We start from the raw sequence: 12,464 nt of genomic DNA on the forward strand, positions 1-12,464 counted from the left end.
GGGGAGCTGGTCTAAGCACTAAGCAAGACTCTAAAACCTCATCAATTTCCAAAGTAAAGGAGTCTTCCTCCTAACTCTGGGGCCCACCAGGGGTAACTCTCAGGCAGCAAAAGAAGAAAAAAGAGAGAAAAGAGGGGGACGCAGGTGCTGTCCAGGTCTATTTATAGTCTCCTCACTCTTCTTACAAATGCTCTAATGTCCAGGTGCGCTGCATCTATGGTGGCTCTGGTTTGACTTCCTGTCCTCCTAACAGCCTTTATTCCACAATGCCTCCTTCCTTTATAAAGTGAGAATAACACCAAGGCAGAAGCTGGGCCAGATGAGTTCTTGAGATGATTTTCAGATAGAGGAGAAAAGTTGATTGGATGAAAAGTCAGGTAGTGACAGAGAAGAAGAGTCAAAGAACAATTATGATAGGTCTGAGGAAAAGGGGATATTCATGCCTTAAACAATGGCTGGACAAAGGAGACACAGAAGAAATGAATGCTTTTCCTCCACACCCAGCAGTGCCCATTCCATCCCACATTCCTAAGTGTCTAACTGGAATCAGATGAGGACATGAGGAATAATTAGGCAGCGCAAGGCAACGTGTGACCACGGGCCCCGTACGTAAGACAGACGGTAAGAATTAGAAGGGTTCAGAAGAGAACAGAGTTCTCCAGGGAGAGGGAGGACAGGGAAGGACTCTTGGAAAGGGCCCGCCCTGACAAGGAAACAGAAAGAAGTTGGTCCTTGGACCGAGCAAGAGAGCAGGGGACATATCCCAGGGAAGCCCAGAGAAGTTGGAACAGAGTGTTGGTGCCGGGGAGAAATGGGGACTAAGAGTGGCCAAGCTAGGCAGAGTCTGACTCTGGAGGGTTTTAAATGCTGCCTGAGGAATTCAGACTCCATGCTGCAGGCCACGGTAGGTCTCTCCAGGCTCTGTTACAGGAAATAACATGACGAAATGTGTGTTAGAAACAATAGTGAAAGGGAATTTAATTATATAATTGCAGCCCTTGTATGTTACTTGAACTTTTAACCATGTGCAAGTGTTATATTTCAATTTAAAAACTAATTACCATAGAAAATACAATGTATAACTTGTGTCAATATCTTTGCAAATGTTTAAAATAAAAATTGTCAAGGGGTGCCTGGGTGGCTCAGTCGGTTAAGTGTCCGACTTCGGCTCAGGTCATGATCTCGCAGTTTGTGGGTTCGAGCCCCATATCCGGCTCTGTGCTGACAGCTCAGAGCCTGGAGCCGGTTTTGGATTTTGTGTCTCCCTCTTTCTTTGCCCCTCCCCTGCTTGAGCGCGCTCTCTCTCTCTCTCTCTCTCTCTCTCTCTCTCTCTCAAAAATAAATAAACATTAAAAATTTTTTTAAATAAAAGTAAGCAACATTGTACAGTGTGGAGATCAAAGAAAGGAGGGGCAGCATGGGGTGATAGGTTTGCACGCTGACTTCTGCCTTCTGAGTGAGGGGCTTACCCCCTTCTGAGCCTCTAATTCCTTTAAAACAGAAATAATGGTACCCACCCAACAGAATGGTTGTGAAGATTGAAGTATGCCAAGTGGCAACCCTGGTAAGCATTCAAGGACTGTACCCACAGATGAGAGGCTACTATGGTAAAACAGGGCCTTCACTAATGAGGGGACCGTGAAAATGGAAGGAGGGTGGTGCTGGAGTCACAGCGAAAGCAGGATGAGAGGAGGTGCTCAGCTAGAAGGGTTTCAGGAGAAGGAACACTCACAGCTTTCCCTTGGGACTGTGACGAACGATGGATGCACTGTCGTGGCACTAAGCATCCAGCCTCAGTGGACATCTTTAACCTGACTTTCCCAAAATCCCCTCAAGAAAACGGGATTCCTCAGAGAACAGTTATTCCACAGACGGCCTGAAGATGTCACTGGAGACAGTTCCATCCACACTGTGCTCCTCCTCTTGGCGGCTGGATCCTGCCATTTGTGAAGGAAAAATTCCACTGTGGCTCCTTACCTAATTCCCCTTCCTCCATGCTCCTGACCTGTAGGCAGCCTCCTCTTTTTCGTGTGAATCCTTGTCCTTCCCCGTATCTCCCCGTCCTGGTGCCCAGGCCACCTGGGGGTGGATCTGAGTCCTTTATGGACAATGTCAATGTTGTGACTGGGTTACATGTGTGCTTCCCTGTTCTCTCTCCATTGTCTGTTCATATAGATTATTTACCAAGACCTACAGTCATGCTGTCACCCCCACCCATGGTCCCCTTGCTTCCTGAGTTTCAGTCAGTGAATGTCGGGGCACTCCCATTCCCTATCTCCCACGGTCTTTAACTTCTCTTCTAAATTGTCCCAGTTTTTAAATATTAACATTTAGAGATTTGGAGATGCATTAATCCACTTTGCTTTCTGAAAATATTAGTGTTCTTGGCACAATAATCCCTAAACTGTAGGCTATAGGCAGCCCTAGGATATAGGAAATGATGAGCATTCCTGAGCCAAGCTGAGTGACTTATCCAGAGGCAATATGTCACAGTCATGAGACTAGCCTCTGACAGCAGAGACCTGGTAACAAAGGAAAGCCATTCTAGGCCAATTTCCCCCTTTCTCCTGCTCACAGCTCCTGCTTGTGACTCTTCTTACTCTGTCTCTCATTTAATTTCAGTATTTACAAATAAGCCTAAAAATAACTTTCAGAATCAATATTTTTATAGGTATCCCTCATTAATTGCTTCCGAGACTCATCTCAATTTCTAATACTTATCCAAGTAACCTGGGGCTCTACTCCAGAGGAGAGAGGCTCTAAAAGGAGTTTCGGGAAAGATATTATCTTATGATTACAAGAAAGGGATGAGGATGAAGGTTCCTAAATCTTTATTTGTAAGCTGAAGCACATCTTTTAGCAGCTATGATTCTGTTTACCTTTGTCCTAAATCATTCCCAAGACCTTAGACCAAAGAGGGAAAAAAAATGTCCACATATAGTTTCTTTTAAAAAAAAAAAAAATTTACTCATTTTTGACACAGAGATACAGAGTGTGAGTGGGGGAGGGGCAGAGAGAGAGGGAGACACAGAATCCGAAGCAGGCTCCAGGCTCTGAGCTGTCAGCACAGAGCCTGACGTGGGGCTCGAACTCACTGGCTGTGGGATCATGACCTGAGCTGAAGTCTGAAGCTTATCCGACTGAGCCACCCAGGCGCCCCTACCTAATGTTTCTGATAGTAGATTTTAACTCTGATGCTGACCCCCTGCCACCTGACTATGGTGCCCAAGAACAGGGACCTCCTATCATTCATGTCCTGTATCCTGCTACCAGGCTTCTGTGTGGAATTGCCCGAATGCTGAAAATGTCCTCATGCCCTGACTAAACTCAGAATGAATTTAACACACCAGACAAAACAGCAAATATAATGGCATGCAGAGGAAGCAATGTGCTCTTTAGCCTCCACCCCCTTCCTGATCCAGCTACTCCTCCCTAAACACAACAGAACATAAACAACCCCACACACCTATAGATATTACTTGGTTACTGCCAACAAACAATGAAAAGGGAGAGCCAGGAATTTTGGCCAGGGTGACACGTGCAGGCCTCCTTCTCTGACAGCAGGTTGTCCAACACGCAGACTGGGCACCAGTGGTTGGGGCACCCCAGTGGTTGGGGCACCAGCAGAGCAGGAACACCTTGAAGAGGTGTTCATTAAAAGGAGTTAAAATAAAATAAAATAAAATAAAATAAAATAAAATAAAATAAAATAAAAATAAAACAAGACTACCTAAGTAGTCTTTGTGAGAAAAATCAGAACTTTGTTGAATTTGTTATACTTGTTTTACAATGCAATGTTTAAAAATTCTTTGGGGGAAAGATAACTCTCCTCTTAGGGCTTAGAGCCTCTGATTTCAATCCTGCCTGCGAGGAGCAAAGCGAAACTTCCTGGACGGACACCACTGCGGTCCCGGCCTCCAGTTGCACAGAGGAACAGAGACCCTGCGATACCAAGGAAGTGAAAGGCTAGTGCCTTCACCCAAAGCACCATAAAAACATCATATCTCAGCTGAAAAAGAGGTTGTACACACATAAGCCTGTGGGCTCAACTTAGCCAGAAGATGCAGATATGTATTTTGTTTGGTTCCCACGTTTTAAAATCTTCACATCGAAATCCATTTTCTGATTATTTTTTCTTTAACAATGGAACATCAGTACTGAATTGTGCTGCTTGGTAAGAATTGCCTGAGCTGAGTGTGAGGGACGTGGTCTTCCAGGTCTAGTCTGTTAGAGATGCCACTACATCCCTCTTGGACGCACATGGCTGGCCTCACTCATTTGTGAAACTCTCCTGGCCCCTATGCATTAGGTATTTGAGTTTGAGACCCTTTAAAGCTTTGATCCCCCATTAATTTGCAGAATTTGTAGCAAAAGAAACACATGAAAGCTTTGACAGTGTTATTTTCAGTTCAGTACAAATGAAGGTCCTGATGGTCTTTCCTCAGAAGAGGTCCCAGAGCTTGGGAGCTCCAGGTTCCGAGAGGGATGGAGGGCAGCAGTTGCTAACTATCACAGGAGGAAAAGACAGGGCCTGGGACTGAAAGCGGAATATAAATGCCGAGTTTCCTAATGGGGCTGTCCATCTGTGGTGTGCCTGACTTGCCTGCCCTTCAGGGCGGTGCCATGGCCACTCTCTCTTCCAGTCTGGCTGTATCAAGCAATCGGGTAGCTTTCTTCCGGAATTCAGTTTGCTGGGGCTAACACAATTTTAGTTTCAATGGGCAGGGCAACTGGCATAGGACACCCTGTCCATGATGTTCAGCAAAGCCAAATATATTGGACAATGCTCTAAGCTGCTAGACCACTGGGCACTTCAGAGGGTAGGTTCAGTCCACACGGTGCATTTCCTACCCAGGAGGAGTGCATGAAGGGCCTGTGTTCACACAGGCCTCTGTCGGTGCTCCTTCTTCCATGGGGGTGCTCCTGCCCAGAGTGAGGCCCGGTGAGCATCACTGACCATCCTGTCATTCTCTCTGGCTCCCTTCTGGGCTAAAATATAAAACTACTTTGAAGTTAACATATTCATTCCTTTTCTTTTGCATTAAAAATTTTAAAGGCAGGGGCACCTGGGTGACTCAGTCAGCTAAGCATTAGACTTCGGCTCAGGTCATGATCTCAGGGTTCATGGAATGAAGCCCCAAGTCAGGCTCTGTCAGAGCCTGGAGCCTGCTTTGGATTCTGTGTCTCCCTCGCTCTCTGCCCCTCTCTCCCTTGTGCGCTCTCTCTCTCTCTCTCTCTCTCAAAAGTAAACAGTGAAAAAAATTAAAAAAGGAAAAAAAGGCAAATGACATTAAAAATGAGTTATCTAAGGTTTTAACATCTTTAGAATGTTGGGAGAAGTCTAAATGCCCAAGAGTTCATAAAGGTGTTGTTAAGCCAATCATCAGTCTTGCTGTCTTATTTTGCCCCACCTGCTCGTTTTCTGACTTCCAAGTACGTTCTTTTATTGTCTAAATTGTAACGTTTGTTGATTTAAACCACATAGAGCTACCTATGATAGAAAATATGTTGGATCACATTATTCAAAACTGTCTCCCAGGTTGCAGAAAATCATAGGGTACCTCCTTGGGAATCCCCACCACAGAGACAGGTCATCAAGGCTCAGCACCACCCAAAATTTCCAAAAGCACTATGACAAATCAGGGAATGCCTGGGCCTGACTCTTACCACTAGGTGTCACACTACACAATCAGGAATAAAGACTACCAGTACTTAAACTCCATCAGGAACACAGAGCATTAAGAGGTGCAAAGAAAGATATTCTTGAGATACTTTTTATTTATGCATGATTTTCTTTTTTAATGATCATTTTTAAACCTGGAGCTAAAAATCCTCCTCTAAGGTATATAAGTGGGGCACTTAGAGTTCAAGATTTCTGTACTTTTTTTTTTTCTTTTACAGACATGAATATTTCCAAACAGGGGAACATCTACCCTCTATTTTACCTCATGATTGGAGTAGAAAATATTTTGAGTATCTTCTTCAAATTATAGTATATTCAATATATACTATATACTTTCACATTTTCACAACATGTTTTCAACAGTGTTAACACAACAATTGCTTTGGCCAAATGATTAATATGTTGGGATAGAAATTAGGTAAACTGCCATGGAGTGCCTAGGTAAATTTCTCTGCACTTCAGTTTCTTTGGGGGAAAGTAGGAACAATACCTATCTTACAAAATTAGTTCTGAGAACGATGTTTGCATAAAGTCTTGGAGTCCTTCCAAAAACTTATACTGTGATATTTCTAAGAGACACAGTCACCCTTAAGCAGCTATACATGCATTTGTGAACAAGCAAAATTTTTAAGCTCAGAAAAAACCTTCAATGACATTAAATCCAATCTTATTATAAAAGCAGGTATACCACAGCAAAGTTAACTAATCTCTCCAATTAATGTGTAGTTAATTAGAGGTAGAGCCTGGAATTGAGATTTACTTGTAGTTGCTGTTCTACCCTGCCTCAATAATTATATATTTTGTACATCATGTGCCTCCAGAGACAATGGAGTCTATGCTTGGGAATCTTTCATTGTAACATGTGATCATTACTATCCTGAAGGTTTTATATCTTGATGTTAGGTTTTTTTCCCCCTTATATGGTTTATCTTACCCCCACTGAACCAGATTCCCTATATTCAGATAGTTGGAGGGGTGTTAGGAGAATGGCCAGTCAAGTTAAAGATGCTTGCAATAATCACCAGAAATTTCTGCACAACTATAGAGCCTTCTGGGGCTAATTCTGAAGAATTCAGACCCAAGTTGCTTTATTTTGCCTGGACCAATTCTAGAAGTAGATGAGTTCAATTACAGGCTTGTTGGCTAGGAGATGGGGGTGGGGCAGGGAACATATGTTCTATTTCTGCAGGTGAAACCAGAGGATGAGGAGTCTGGAGTAGTTACACATATTGCCGGGAGAGGTCCAACTGCTTCCACCCCCACCCCCACCCCCACCCCAGGACAGGTGTGCATGGAGTCAGCAAGGGGGTAATGTTAGGGCTGCCATGAGCCTCCTTGTGGTGTGCTTAGCAACTACTTTATTAACCATCCTTAAGGCCCAATCTTGTGTAAGGCACTACTCAACTAATTAATTCTTTAGCCTCTTCCAAATGCTCTTGGAAAGTCGCCCAGCTCGGCACCCAGAAGCAGTCACAGGATCCATTCTCTACAGCAGCACGATGCAAATCAGAGAACATGACCTCAATAATTATTTTGTTAACGCAAGGTAGCAACCTATAACCTCTACTACAAAGATTAACACCTTGCTTTACTTGAAAAAACATATGGTCATATTCAGCATTTTCCCCTGAATGCAGGGCAGAGTGCTTCCCTCTCCAGTCAATAGGACTGTTAATCCCAAGGAAACTATTTGAGGGTTCTCCAAGCATTTAGACTTTTAATGCCAAAGCATTCACAACTTCTACCTGAGGAGAGGGAGTGCTCGGGGACTTGCTACCTGTCCCTGTGCTGCAAAGAGCCTGCTACTGGCAGGATGGCAGAGGCAGTCTGCAACCTTCTAACCCGCCAGGGCGTCCTTCCCCGCAGAGAAAAGTTTGGGGAAACAAATCCCCTCGTCTAGCCATCATTTCCACTCCAGTTTTCAAAAGAGCAAAAATCGGAAAGGACCGGCAGTTTGGCAAACCCCAAGGAGGAACTGCCCGGCAGGTCTGCGTTCTTTGGGATCTCAGCAGTCGACGACCCCAAAAATCGAATCGAACGTGGGAAACCCCAGGGAAAGGTTTCTTGCAGAGGGACAGGATTACTAGGTGCAGGCTGCAGGGAAGTACCGGGGGAGGGGGCCTTAGTCGGGAGGACTTTCCAGCCACTCAGCGTTCATCAAAAAGTTCCCAGTACATGACCCCAGTGGCTCATCGCAGGGAGTTTCTCTGATGAACCCGGGCTCAGAGTTTAGGCTTCTCCCCCTCCCACCCCCCCGCCCGAGCAGAGGACGAGGCCAGTTCTCTTTTCTGGTCTGACTGGGTTGGAAATTCCCCGCGCCTGACCCCGCCCCAGAGAAATCCCCTGCCAGCGTTTATAGCGCGCCGCGGCGGCGCTGGCGAGCCCACAACAGTCGCAGCCAGCGGTCCTCCCCTCCTTGACACTGCGAGGCAGCGAGCGCGCAGCCCGCGGCCGAGCGCACCTGGGCAGCAGCCCCTGAGCTTTCACCGCGCCATGTTTCAACCCGCCGAGCACGCCCAGGACTGGGCCATGGAGGGTCCCCGGGACGCGCTCAAAAAAGAGCGGCTGCTGGACGACCGCCACGACAGCGGCCTGGACTCCATGAAGGACGAGGAGTACGAGCAGATGGTGAAGGAGCTGCGGGAGATCCGGCTTGAGCCCCAGGAGGCGCCGCGCGGCACCGAGCCCTGGAAGCAGCAGCTCACCGAGGACGGAGACTCGTAAGTGTCGCGGGCCCGGGTGGGGACGCCGGGCCTGCAGCGCGAAGCCCGCGAGGCGTCCGTAGGTTGGGGTTTATGCACCGCCCCTGAGACCTTGCAAAGCAGCGGGCTGCGGGGGGGGGGGGGGGGAGGGGGGGGCGCAGAGGATTAGGGTCAGATCCCGGGGCGGCGTTGCAGCAGCTCTGCCTTGCAGCCGCGCGCACCCCTCCCCCCCACCCCGGGTCCCGGTCCTCGGTCCTCTCGGCGGGGGCGGGGCGGCGGCGGGGACGCGAAGTCCCGGCTTGCATAAGAGGGGCGGGAGTTTCTGCCCCGCTGGCGGGCGCCGCGCGGCCGGGAGGGGAAGTACAGGGCGTTCCGGCCCGGCGGGAGGGCGGGGCGGTCTGGCCGGCGCCCGCCTAGGAGGAAGGGGAGGGGGGGCCGGAAAGTCCCTGGGCGCCTGCCAGGAACACTCAGCTCATAATAACCTCGCGGAAAACACCGCGGCCTCGGCCTCCAGAAACCCCGGCCTTGCGCAATCCCCCGCAGCCCGCGCCTCCCTGGGCCCCACGCAATGCACTCAGCGGCCCTGGGGGTTTTTCCCTCTCTTACCCTTAGGTTCCTGCACTTGGCCATCATCCATGAAGAGAAGGCATTGACCATGGAAGTAGTCCGCCAAGTGAAAGGAGACCTGGCCTTCCTCAATTTCCAGAACAACCTGCAGCAGGTGCGCCGGCTTGCCCAGCCCCGTGCCTCTGGCCCAGTGAGGAAGTTACATTCTAGCACAGTTGCTCCCAATCCTTCCTAAATTAATCATCACTGGTCATTATCTGTCCTGACCTTTTACATTGGAATCAGCCAACATCCTAGAGAGTAAAGAATATCCCATTGATTTGATGAGGACTTTATGAAAGCCCACCTGGGGCCTCTGGGATTTGTCTTGCCCCTTATACCTGTCCGGGAGGAGCATCACCCACAATCAGGAGCTCTCTGGGGTCCAAGGGAATACAGACTGAGTTTGGGCCATGCTAATGCTCTTTCTGTTCCCTCTTCTGTTTGTAGACTCCACTCCACTTGGCTGTGATCACCAACCAACCAGAAATTGCTGAGGCACTTCTGGAAGCTGGCTGTGATCCTGAGCTCCGAGACTTTCGAGGAAATACCCCCCTACACCTCGCCTGTGAGCAAGGCTGCCTGGCCAGTGTGGGAGTCCTGACTCAGACCTGCAGGACCCAGCACCTCTACTCCATCCTGCAGGCCACCAACTACAATGGTAGGTCTGCCTGTCCTACCCTGCCCATTAGAAGGCAGGTGATATGGAGAAGGGAGAGGTGGGCCAACTTTAGGAGTCCAGGCAAAAGCTTAAAACACTCAACACTTGAAAGGTTGAGAAAATATGTGTGCAAAAGGCCTATTTGATCCCTTTATAAAGTTCATTCAGAACCCATGTTCTGACTTCTTCAAATTCAGAAGAATTTGTTCCCTAAAAGGATAGGTGAAAGGTTCTTCTTGGGATCTGAGGGTTGAAACAAGTGGTTGGTTATACTTTCTTCATTGTTCTCCTAGGTCACACATGTCTACACTTAGCCTCTATCCATGGCTACCTGGGCATCGTGGAGCTTTTGGTGTCTTTGGGTGCTGATGTCAATGCTCAGGTGAGTGCTTCATGTCTCCAGATGGAATGCATCAGCTTCCAGGACCCTCCTAAGATTTCACATATTTTTGTTGCAAGCAGAAATTCCAAACTCAGCTGTAAACATCTCAAATTCCTATTGGTTTCAGGAGCCCTGTAATGGCCGAACCGCCCTCCATCTTGCAGTGGACCTGCAGAATTCCGACCTCGTGTCGCTTTTGTTGAAGTGCGGGGCTGATGTCAACAGAGTCACCTACCAAGGCTACTCCCCGTACCAGCTCACCTGGGGTCGCCCAAGTACACGGATACAGCAGCAGCTGGGCCAGCTGACCCTAGAAAACCTTCAGATGCTGCCAGAGAGCGAGGATGAGGAGAGCTACGACACGGAGTCAGAGTTCACAGAGGACGAGGTGAGTCTCCACTTTGTCACTCTGCACAAAGCACTGCCTTCCCAGGCCCCTAGAGCTACTCTTTATCCAAAGGTTTCAATGTAGTGAAGTTCTCAAACTTCAGGGTGCATGACCAGTAGTATCCTAAGAGTGTCTGTCTTTGCCCTTTTTAAAGGAGAGGAACATTAAAGGAAAACTCCTCAGCCCCTGAAATTAATTTATGTTTGGGTTATGGAGAATAGAATCCAAGAATACTTGAGTTCCTTCCAGGAGCAGCCCTCACCATTATCCCAGGGCTTTTGGCAAAGCTCTGGGAGTTTAACGTGCCTTTTTTTTCCTCATGTGTTTAGCTGCCCTATGATGACTGTGTGCTTGGAGGCCAACGCCTGACGTTATGAGCTTCAAAAAGTACCTAAAAGAACATGGACTTGTATATTTGTACAAAAAGAGAGTTTTATTTTTCTAAAAAAAAAAAAAAGAAAGAAAAAAAAAATCAAAAGGGGTTACTTACAACCATACTTACCGCTCTGTATCATTCTTTTTTGTGTCCCCCCCACCCTTCTTTTTTTTTTTTTTTTTTTTTTTTTTTTTTTTGGTGAACTTTGGAAGGGGGACAAAGAAGATCGTTGGAATTCAAAGAAAACCACTTTCAAGCCTCACCTCTATGGGGTTTTTGGAGAAGGTTATCCAAAAATGTGATGAAAGGATTACATTTTATTTATTGTGCTTTTGCCATTGAGTCACCATGGATTCCGTGGCTGAGCTCAGTGGTATCCTGTGACGTGTAACAACCAGGTGTGTTGTTAAACCTTTTGGCGGTGTGGGGTTAAAAGTCACTACCTATCAAGGTTTGTGTTACCCTCCTGTAAATGGTGTACATTGTGTATTTTGTTGGTAATTATTTTGGTACTTCTAAAATGTGTATTTATTAAACAGATTTTTACAAACAGAATTATCCTGATCATTCTCATTGGGCTGCAGCGGGGTTCCTAATCTGAGAGTTATCCGATCATCCACTGGCGGTGGAGAGTTGTGTGGGAGCACTTACCACAGCCAGCCACAAAGACCTTTTAGAGAGCAGCTTCTCACGCTGTGTATGCAGGACTCCCAGCCGGGGTTTGCAGGCGGCCCCAGGGCCCTGTGTGTGGGAGGGGAGGCTGTTGAAAGAAGATAGGAAACACCATTCTCAGGCTGGGGGTGGCAGCAAGCTGCTTGGCCTACAGCTGGAAACCTCCATTGTCAATTGCTTTCATCTTGGTTTAATCTGTGCCAAGACCGTTTCACTTTAGGAAATTATTTGGGTCAAGTGGGATATGCTGAAATCCTATGTCATAGAGCTGGGAAAGATCTTGACTATGACACTGGCAGTTCCTAAGGAACGGGCTCGGGAATGGGACTCCACTAATGTTTTTTTAGCAGGTATCCACTTCTGAGCCTTCATTTCTTCACTTGTAAACTGGGCTGTTGTGAAGATTGCACAAGACAATGTACGTACAAAGCATAGCAGAGTGCCAGGCACACAGTGCTAAAGAAAAATACAAGCTATTGCACAACATCCTGTATTTCACAGGGGAAGAAACAAGTCCAGAGAGAATGTCCTGTCCTAGGTCACCTTGCAGAAGAGGCAGGCGGTCAACTATTACTCTTGTTTTCAGGTGGTTAACATCTTTTACCTGCGTTCCACCTCTAAATTAACCTATTGTTACCAGCTGTAGTATGAAGGCTTGAAAAAATCTTTTTCCTCAGTGCAGTCTAATTCTACTTAATGGATTTGACAAGAAATCAGTAACTTGTGAAATTTATGTTTCAATGCTCTGTATCGATGTTTTCATCCCTAAAAAACATCTCTTGCCTAGGTAGAAAGAGTAATAAAGGAAAGTTCGTGGCATTCTATAAAATACAGAAGGGCATATAAATACAATTCATGAACTTTAGTTTATACCTTAGAAAACATCGCCATTAAGTTGTCCCTTTCCAGATCCATAAATGCTGTCAAAGTCAAGTGAATATGATGTCACCTTCCTCAGACCAAAAAAGAGCCAATACACAGTGGGTCTTTCAAT

General features: G+C 47.0%; 1 protein-coding gene across 1 annotated transcript; it reads left to right on the forward strand.

Moving 5' to 3' along the window:
• Positions 1–8,046: 8,046 nt before the first annotated feature.
• On the forward strand, positions 8,047–10,900 carry NFKBIA (NFKB inhibitor alpha). The gene is made up of 6 exons (XM_049612886.1): positions 8,047–8,403; positions 8,998–9,106; positions 9,442–9,652; positions 9,946–10,034; positions 10,162–10,422; positions 10,752–10,900. Exons 1-6 carry the CDS (start codon positions 8,177–8,179, stop codon positions 10,797–10,799), a joined length of 945 nt encoding a protein of 314 aa, XP_049468843.1. The 5' UTR covers positions 8,047–8,176; the 3' UTR covers positions 10,800–10,900.
• Positions 10,901–12,464: the final 1,564 nt, after the last annotated feature.

Source organism: Panthera uncia (assembly GCF_023721935.1).
Source record: "Panthera uncia isolate 11264 chromosome B3 unlocalized genomic scaffold, Puncia_PCG_1.0 HiC_scaffold_1, whole genome shotgun sequence".
Taxonomy (NCBI): domain Eukaryota; kingdom Metazoa; phylum Chordata; class Mammalia; order Carnivora; family Felidae; genus Panthera; species Panthera uncia.